This window comes from Alosa sapidissima, chromosome 2 (assembly GCF_018492685.1).
Source record: "Alosa sapidissima isolate fAloSap1 chromosome 2, fAloSap1.pri, whole genome shotgun sequence".
Lineage (NCBI taxonomy): Eukaryota > Metazoa > Chordata > Actinopteri > Clupeiformes > Clupeidae > Alosa > Alosa sapidissima.
This window is the reverse complement of record NC_055958.1, coordinates 27,918,925-27,928,924: the sequence shown is the minus strand read 5'-3', so window position 1 is coordinate 27,928,924 and position 10,000 is coordinate 27,918,925. Positions and strand designations below refer to the sequence as shown.

At 45.0% G+C, this 10,000-nt stretch overlaps 1 protein-coding gene across 1 annotated transcript in view; it reads left to right on the top strand.

The window, feature by feature from the left end:
• The window catches only part of LOC121696640 (low-density lipoprotein receptor-related protein 1B-like), a 329,232-nt gene that overhangs the window by 169,584 nt on the left and 149,648 nt on the right, over positions 1-10,000 (top strand). The window contains 4 exon segments of the mRNA XM_042077841.1: positions 511-681; positions 2,750-2,935; positions 5,710-5,910; positions 8,450-8,695. Of these exon segments, the coding sequence (XP_041933775.1) occupies positions 511-681; positions 2,750-2,935; positions 5,710-5,910; positions 8,450-8,695 (804 nt within the window).

Here is a 10,000-nt window from a genome sequence, read left to right as displayed (position 1 = left end):
TCTCTCTGCAAGATAAATGTGCTAAATGACCTTTCTTTTGTTGTTGTCTGGCCTTGAGTTTAATCACAGTTACCTCAGGATACTCCTGCACACAAGGGTTATGGGCAATTTTAAAACTGAGCTAAATATAGATATATTTGCTTAGTGGCAGATTATTATAATAACTCTATTGCCAATGTTTATTTCATTACAAATCTGACAAAATGTATCTGGCTAAAACAAGTGCAGGCTGGCTAGTATGTCTAGTCTAGCGACTTGTCCACTAACTGACTGGCTAATGAACAGAGTCTAGTGACTTGCTGGCCAGCAAATGGTGTCCAATGATTGGCTGGCTGGTGAGTCTAGTCTAGCGATTTGTTGGCTTGTGATTCATTCCATTTGACTATCTGACTTGTGAATCTAGTCGAGCCATTGGCTGGCACTGTACTGGATGTGGCCCTGCTCTGACCTTAAGTGACCTCTGTTGCTCTGACCTTAAGTGACCTCTGTCGGCTGTTCCCTGTGCTGCAGATGACGACTGCGGCGACGGCAGTGACGAAGCGGACTGCGCTCAGTCCTGCTCCAACACTCAGTTCCGCTGTACCAGTGGACGCTGCATCCCCAACAACTGGGCCTGCGACGGAGACAACGACTGTGGCGACTTCAGCGACGAGAACGCCACCTGCTCTGGCGCCATGCCTGGTGCGTGTACCCTTACTCAGTCAGGTCCTGTCCATTCCACTTCCTTATAGGTTTGCTAAAGCAGGATTATGCAACACTTTGCATACTATATGGCCAAATATAGACACCAGTAAACATTTTAGGAAGCTCAGTGCCTAGAAGGTTTTGGATGGTGTCTGCATGGTTTCCCATGCCTTTAACATAGCAACCCTGCCAGTTGTAGACCAAAACTTGCAGTTTTAGTGCAGTGCAGTTTTAATATATCAGGGGTTTGGAATCCCCAAGATGAAGCAAGACAGAAATAGGATAGTGTGCATGGGATTTGTGTGGGAAAAAATATATATAAAAATGTCCCATTATTTCCCCAAAATACCTGTTTTTCAGTAGAGGACACAATCTTACATGTTATAACACTATAACAGTCCATTTTGGGCTGGAAATAGTGGATATTTTTAGATATTTTTACCTAGAAACCTTGCTAGTAGTTTTGCTGCCTTTTGTATTGACTTTGCAGCCTTGTGCTTGAGGTAAGGAGAGAGTTGCTGTGTTGTGCTTTTGGATCCATCAGCATGTTATAATTAAGACATCGTATCCTCAGAATGACTTGAATGTGTCATGAATTGGCCATGAGCATGCAGCTTCTGATAAAATATTTACAGCTTTGATCCCTTAACAATTCAAGCAGTTGTAACACTTGATGATTGTTTTTTTTTCTGTGTACTGTAATTTAGGACAAGGGTCAGAACCACTGAAAGTTTTACAGAGTTACAGAAGCTTGTCCAACAACTTTACTTCAAGCTCTCCGATCTTACACTTAGAGCCACACTGAAGCTCTCAGCAGAACATTGCATCTTACCTAACCTCACCCATACATACATAATTGCTTATATGTAATATTTAAAGTGTATATTTATAAAAATGTGAGCATTCTCTCCCAGGGACCAGCATGCCAAATGACATCCATTCATATGTATGAGTGGGCCCATAAGCAGGGTTTCTGGAGTGCAGAATGAGAGATACTTAACATATTAAGATATTAAGGATTAAGATAAATAATAACAGAATTTACAAATTACTGTTTGGAGAGCAATGATAGAAATGTATAGATGTCTAAGATTAATTAAGTAAGATTGGCCATGATTACTGCATCACTGTCCCTCAATTAGAATAAAATGGGTCTCAAACTTTACTCTCTCCTTACTCATGGGGATCTGATCCTATTTCTTGGTTTGTACAAGAGAGACTGTGGAGAGTGAGAGAGAGGGAGGGAGAAAGTCTATGTTTGTGTGTGTGTGTGTGTGTGAGAGAGAGTAGGAATGTGTGTGTGTGTGTGTGTGTGTGTGTGTGTGTGCAGCCCACCAGCAGATTTGAAGATTATTCGTGTTACACCAGATTCGTGTTATCTGTTGTAATTACCTCTGAAGGCTGAGTGGAGATCTGTAAGGCTTTCCGCTTTCCGCTGGCTGGCTTGTCACTGAAATGAGGAAGCCATTCATCAAGCCTGACCACTGACGGAAGGCCCTCTCAGGTGCCCCAAAATCCCAGGGGGGTTCCGGCCAGCTCCACATGAGAGAGAGAGAGAGAGAGAGAGAAAGGGGTCCTGGCTGCCAGTCTAAGGCCCTGCCGCTGGGCCTCTCAGCTGGAGGGGGAGAGCTTCCACATCAGCCAACTCGAGAAAGAAGAAGAAAAATCAAACAGAGAGCACAACGCAGAGCACAGCGTCTGTCTGGTAGGAATGTGGCGTCTGGCTCTTAACTGAGACGTGAGAGAAGGTGGTGGCTGGAGAGGACAGAAAGGCACGGGCCTGCAGTGATTCTGATGCGCTAGAAAAAGGGCCAGGACCTATCAGAGACAATCATGGCCGCCACACTTGACCTATGCATCTCCGACATGCGCTCTGTTGTAATCGTGTTGGCTTGCTCAGTGTTGCGGTGCAAGGTCAGATAACAGCAAAATGTCACCTGCTGGCAGTGTCGTCGAGTCACGCCAGCGTGACACGTCGTTGAGGAGCCGGAATCTGCTCTGCTCGGTGTCGTTGATGTTGACACTGTTGTTGTTGTTGTTGCTGTTGTTGTTGTCATGGTCGCAGCCTTGCCCCCCATGGTGGTGGAGTGCAGCGAGGAGGAGTTCCATTGCCGTGCCGACGAGACGTGCATCCCGGAGCGCTGGCGCTGCGATGGAGACAAGGATTGCGAGGACGGCAGTGACGAGACCAACTGCCAGGGTACCAGGAGGATGTGCGACCCTGTTGCCAAGTTCACCTGCAAGAGCACAGGTGAGTGGCCTGGACCAGAGCAAAGCTCATTTCATAGCACAGTGAGTGCATTTCTTCTGGGATTTCGGCTCCTCAACGTTGCACCCTTACTAAAATGTTAATACCCATAGCCCGAAAATTAAATGTCAAAAACAATAGCAGTAAATAGAATAATACTGCTATTAATACAATTAATTATTTTTTAATTGCTATTAATTACAATTCAAGAATAACACACATTTATAGTGTATGTAAAGTAGATTAAAATGCAGTTTTTCATTGCTTTGCATTAATGTATTGCAAAGATATGAAGATGGTTACTGAACACTATTATTTCACAAAGCAAGTATTCTCAGAACCACTAATGGAAGTATTTATCATCTGCAATGGCATGTTTATTACATAGTTATACACAGGCAGCCTGATAACATCTAGGAATGTCAGGAAAGGCTCAGGGAGAGTGTTCCCACTGCATTCACAGATATCAGAGAGTGTTGAGGGGAACACATGTTCTCGAGCCTCTAACATGCCGGGTCGTGTGACTGCTGATGGGAAGCCTGTCTCTATTTTCCACTTGTAGTGATATATTTGTATTCATATTCCTCGGGCAAACCTCGAGCCAGTGAATTCATTTCCATATCTTCTTTTTTTTTTTTTTTTTTTTTTCCTTTTCCCTCGGCTGGAGATTTCAATCACTGGACATGTTCCGTGCTGCATGATGTTGCATTATCTAGGCTTCACACACAATGCACCATGGGGGAATAAACCCAGGGTTTATTTGTATTCTCCGGCTTCGTCCACTCCCCTGACAGCCTCGTGTAGCGTGCTCGGAATCCTCGCCGGGGTGCGGGGGGCTTTTGAGATTCCTCCAGTGTGCCGGTAGCTGAAAAGATTATTGATCCGACAGAGAAATTTTCACCTCGGCCTGTCCCGAAACATTTTGCAGAAATTATTCTTGAGGCACAAGCACGCACGCATGCACTTTTCAACGAGTCTGTACGTTCCGGCAGTTTTATATCTCAGCACAGTTCACGCGTATGCCGCGGAACATGAAAAGAAAGCGAGATGGAACAGAAGGCCAGTGTTGCCTTAAGAAACTGCCGAGAGCAGATATACTCAAAGAGGTTGTTTGTGTTAGTCTACCACGTCCACACCCGCCACCATGAATCGCATGTGTCCCCGCGAACAAGCCTGAATCTGCCTCTCTCAGCTCAGGCAAAGCTGTGGTTTGTCTCAGCTGACATTATGACCTTTACGATGACTGATATTACCATTTCTAAGCTCCCCCCCTCCCCTCACCCCTCCCATTACAACACAACTATTTGTCAGGCATAGAGTGCTGTGAGACAGCAGGAAGTCTCATTTAATATGTCAAAAGCTATCAGACAAAGGGCAAAAAATATCACATTGCACATGAAAGGCGTCCATTTATTATTCAGCATTAGGCCCAATGAGTCGAAGCGGCATCAGGCACAATGATTCTTCATCATCTGCAGGTGTGCACAGGAGGTTGCATCCTGGCATCTCACTCACCGTGATCACCAACCTGAAAGGTGAAGATTTTAGTGCACGTGTTGTGCTTTAGTCTACTCCTCATATGAAATATGGAAATGTGTAATATGTGCTTTCCATAGCGTGTGGTGATTGCATGCTTGCTCTGAAATAGACCTGTGCTTTGACAAGATACTCCTTTCGGTGGAGTTTTTTTTGCCTCCGAACCAGCCACTTGTAAAATCATTCAGAGCCAAGTGCTTTGATGTTGCAGATGGCCCTAATTGTAGTTGGGTGTCATGAAAAGAGACATCAACCATCATCATCATTTAAGACCTCCACTTTCATTATTTTATTTTTTTCGGTGCTGTTTTTGTTCTTGCTTCGTTTGATGTTGTGAAATGTTTTAGCAGCAGCCTCCACCTTTAAAAAAAACGCTTGATGGCAAAACATCTTTCTTAGATCTAAGATGAGTAGGAGGAAAAATGCTTGCATGTTCTTTTGATCTTAGTGGTAGCTTTCAGTAAGCAGACCTGTCTGGGAAAATCTTACTGATTAATCTTCCCATCAAAACGCTAATTTCAGCACATCTCCGTTTGCTCCATCTGAGCTAAGGGATAGACACGGTCACTTTCTTTACTCTCTGTGATGAATTATGAATGGTCAAGCTGCAGCCCCCTTTCTTAGCATCTCCTGCTCTTGCTGATAAACAAAATCACATTTTCCAGATGGTTGTGAATGTATGTGTGCTTGTACGTTGTGGCTGTGTGACTGTAGGCCTACATGTGTATACACCATTTCTATCATTGTTTTTTTGTTGTTTTGGTCAACAGAATGATTATTGATCGATTAGCTGACTTGATTTCATCTGTGGTAAGAGGGAAATCTCAGTAAATGTCATCCGAAATGTGCTTTTACCGGCCCTTTTCTCTCTGTGTGTGTGTGTGTACGTGTGCGTCTGTATGTATGTGTGTTTGTGTGTGTGTGTGTGTATGTGTGTTTGTGTGTGTGTGTGTGTGTGTGTGTGTGTGTGTGTGTGTGTCTGTTTCTGTGTGCGGTTATCCACAGTGTAACAGACAGTTCTTTCCACTCTAGATCTCCCCAGCTGTTTCTGGATTGTCGTTGTTGTCTCACCCTGAGTGTGGTATATTAGATGAGGTGGCATCAAAATGTTTTTGTGTGTGTGTGTGTGTGTGTGTGTGTGTGTGTGTGTGTGTGTGTGTGTGTGTGTGCGTGTGTGTGTGTGTGGAGTTTGATAAGCCTCAGCTCAGCTAACTTCGAGATGTTGTCCCCGCCCTCCCCAGGGAAGTGCATCAGCAAGAGCTGGGTGTGCGACGGCGACAGCGACTGCGAGGACCGCTCGGACGAGGAGGCGTGCAGCGATGCCATCTGCAAGCCTCCCGGGCACCCCTGCGCCAACGACACCTCCTCCTGCCTGCCCCCTGAGAAGATCTGCGACGGCAGGAGGGACTGCGCCGACCAATCAGACGAAGGCCCCTTCTGTGGTACGTCGATGAAAAACAGGAAGTCAGACACTGGCGGGGGCTGACAGTTCTCCACTGGTTCTTTAACAAGCCAGATGTTCCAGTTTGGAGAACTGACACATTGGCAGGATTTCTATGGAGATAATAGCTGGGCTATCCTGAAGAGCTCTGCTAAGTACCCCTCATCAAAGTCTATCCTGTGGTGGCTAACAGAATGGGAATTGGCTGTCAATTAGTTTTAGTTTCCAAACACCTCTTCCATAATATAAGTTTGTCTGAATTGTGCTTTTGTCCTGATGATTGTTTTCAACACTGATTCAGATAGTTATTGTTAAATGGGTGATCACTCTGCCATCATAACCTAAGTTATGCTTTTAAGCTAAGGAACTATAACCTAATTAACTGCTCTTAATAAATGGTGGACAATTTTGCAGTCACCTGTTCATGTGCCTATTTATGAAAACCAGACAATTACGAAAAGCATTAGGTTACAATATATGCACAAATTGAGTCATATGAACCCTCTTATAGTTTGCCTTATATGAATGTCCTGCTCCATGGCCCATGGTAAGCCTGGGAATGGAGAGTGAATATTTTAATGTCTTTTTTATTGCATGGGTATTTATGAAAGCCTATCATAATATTTAGGGATGCCATGATTATTGTCGGTCGATCTGTGTCTAAAAAACCTTATTGGATTTGCATAATTTCAATTTGCTACTTAGTGTTAATCTTGTTTAATGAATGATAACACACAAAATAAGATTACACCCGTTCAAATGGAGCTTAAGCAGGTTGCTGGGAAATGCATTGAAATAGATACCTCCTGTGCCAAGGCTCTGAAGCATGTCCAGGAAAGGCTTTGTTACCAACAGATATGGGAAGGCTCAAAGTACACACACAAAAGTACTCAATACTATTTGACAAAGTGGTCTTATACTTATGACTGTATGTTTACACTGATATGCCACAGTGAATCAAAGTGTTTGGCTCGCAAGGTGGAAAGAGTGATGGTGGTGCTGAATAGGTAAATAATTAAATAAATATAGAGCCTCTATTCTCTGTTCAGTTTCCCAAAGAGGCCTTGAATGCAGCTAGTGGCCTCAGGGGTGTCGAGAAAAAAAATGTATCTCCTGTCTGAGAAAGAAGAACACATCACTGCAATACTGGTGGCCGTGATTGTATTTGTGTTTGTGCTTGTGTTTGTACTGTTGTTTTGCTTTAGACCTTCTGGAGGAGGACTGAGAGAGAGAGAGAGAGAGAGAGAGAGAGAGAGAGTCTCTCAAGAACTAAGAACTGAACATTCAGAGCCAGTGGAGCTGTCTGCTTTCCTCTGGTTGTTGTTTTTTTGAGAGGATCATTCATTGACAGCAGCAGCAAAGGGCTGCGTAGCAGGGGGAAATATGGTCCAGGGACACAGACGAATTTAGGGCGTTAGCGTCTGGAAGACGATCCGAGTGCAAGTGGGGACAGTGGAGGCATGAGAGGCGTGAGGGTGCGGGGGGGGGGCATCAGGGGTGGATTGATTGTGTGTGTGGGGGGGGTATTTGGTGGGATTGGTTCCCAGCGCAGGCACCTTGGGGAGCCATGGGCCGCGATAGTCTGTGCCGCCCGGCCCAGCGGCAGACCGAGGGGACGGGGGGTCCCATGTGGAGCGAACTCATTTCCTTTCTTGCCGGGGCGCCGAAATGGGGATCGTCTCCAGAGAGACCTTGCCACAGTGTCATTTGGCAATATTACTCCCACCATCACGTTTTTTTTATCTTATTCTTTTTATGTCATCACTCACGGATCTATCTTTCTCTAACGTGGATGAGGTGCTGAGCAGCAAAGAGAGAGAGAGAGAAAGGGAGTCTAAAGAGTTTCTTTGAAATAAAGGTTTTCATTAAAATATAATGGGCAAAGGATAAGGAAACAGCAAAGATTGATTTCCTTATCAGGTCGAGGCAAATCCCACACATTTTTATCCGTTTTATTTTTTCTGTTCTTTTGCGGCTGGAGGTCTTCAGCATTTGAACGTCTGGCTGTAATAAAGCCATAGTGAGAGTCTCTGATATTTCACTCTGGGCTTGTAGAGTCTGCCATAGTATTCTCCATAATGCAGCATTGTTGCTCTCGCTTCGCTGTCCCCCTGGCATGTATATTTTAGCGCAGCACTTGGCCAGTCTGTTTGATTAGCTGTCTTCTGCCCGGCTACAAAGACATGGGAATGGTACATGCTGTATATATAGTACAACACTGTATATATAGTTCTATATATACAGTCTATACAGCATCATTGTATATTCCACTGTCCTTGACTCCCCATTACCACCAGCAGATTGTAGGTCTATATCTAAAGTGTTCTTCGCATTTATCAATAGCCCTGGTAAAATTGAGGAAAATGGTATGAAGTATAAAGAAAATGATCTTTGACATTTTATCTTAATTTGGCAATGAAAACAATGGGAAGGGAAACAAACGTATTCTGAGAAGAAAATAACCCCCATTAAGAAATAAATATTTGTAACAAAAAGCACAAAAAAAACCCCTAAAATCCCCACGTCTCTCCTTCTCTCAGACAAATGCAGGCAGGCCAATGGCGGCTGCAGTCACCAGTGCTCCGTTATCCCAGGCAAGGGGGCGGTGTGCTCCTGCCCCACAGGCCTCCATCTTGGATCCGACAACCGCAGTTGCGAGGTGGTGGACTACTGCAGCAGGCACCTGAAGTGCAGCCAGCGGTGCGAGCAGCAGAAGACAGTGGTGAAGTGCTCCTGCTACCCGGGCTGGGGCCTGGGGCCGGATGGAGAGAGCTGCCACAGCACAGGTGAAGGGAATGGATAACTATGGGACAGACATGAACCAAACCTGTGTGCGTGTGTGTGTGTGTGTGTGTGTGTGTGTGTGTGTGTGTTTACCCCACTGCTATATATATTGTTGCTTTACCCAAGGTCTGTGTCATCTGAGGAAATCCAATATTATTTAGTTTTTCCCCACAGAACAGAAGGAAACACAATATGCTTTGTCCTGTGCAACACATTCTCCCATTATTGGAGATATCAGTAGCTTTGTTTACAACAATCATGCCTTGAGGCAGCAGCTCAGTTGGCCAGTGTCATGCTTAGTGCTTAAGACTCTTCCAGCAACCTGAGAATTAATATTGCTTCTCTGCCTGTTCTCATATGGACTCAATGGGATGCTAGAAGTGAACTTATCTTCATCATCAATTTATTAATAACCGCTCAGTAAACCATCGCAAGAGTCAACTGTCATGCTTGACCCTGCAAGCAAATCAAATCTGATTTACCTTGCAATATCTTGACTGGATTTTCCTTGACACCAGATATTTCTAAGACATCATGTGGAATGGCACAAGATCAATCGAGATACCGCTAATCTGTGCTAATTGACACGAGCATTACTGCTGTGCAGGAGAGGTCTCTCCCGCTAGGGTAAAGAACTAAGCAGTGCTTTAGCGTAGGTGTGGTTGCCTCCGTAACGTAATTACCCAGCAGTGTAATTCACCCGCCCAAAATTGAACTCGACATCTCAACATTATTGTTGCGAGGGAACTTCCAGAGGCTCCGATCGTAATCTAATTCTCGTAGCCTAGCCCGCGCATGTAGCACTTAGCAACATATTAGAATTAAGGCTCCTCCTCACATAGGGCCTTTGAGCGCTCACAGCAAGCCTCCCCCCATCGGCTCCATTTAATCTCAATCTAATGTGAGCTGCTACACAGGCGCGTGGCATAGCTCCAAGCCCCCCACGCGCCCGACGCTGCTAGCGCTGTTGTTTGTTAGCGCACGTTTTGTGTGTTTGTGTGTGCGCACGCTGCTTCATCCACTGCAATAAAGGGGGCAATCATCCGGCTGCAGCGGGAAGTACAATCAGCACAGGCTCCCATTGAGAGGCTAATGTCTTTACCGCTGCTAGCCTGCCAAATGCTTTTAAATTGTTCTTGGGATTGACAAAAAGAACATGTCTGGGTCATTAGTTTGCATTGTGGATGACGAGATGTATGGCGTGGTGATGCATGTCTGTGTGTGTGTGTGTGTGTGTGTGTGTGTGTGTGTGTGTGTGTGTGTGTGTGTGTGTGTGTGTGTGTGAAAGTGTGTGAGGGGGTGTGTTG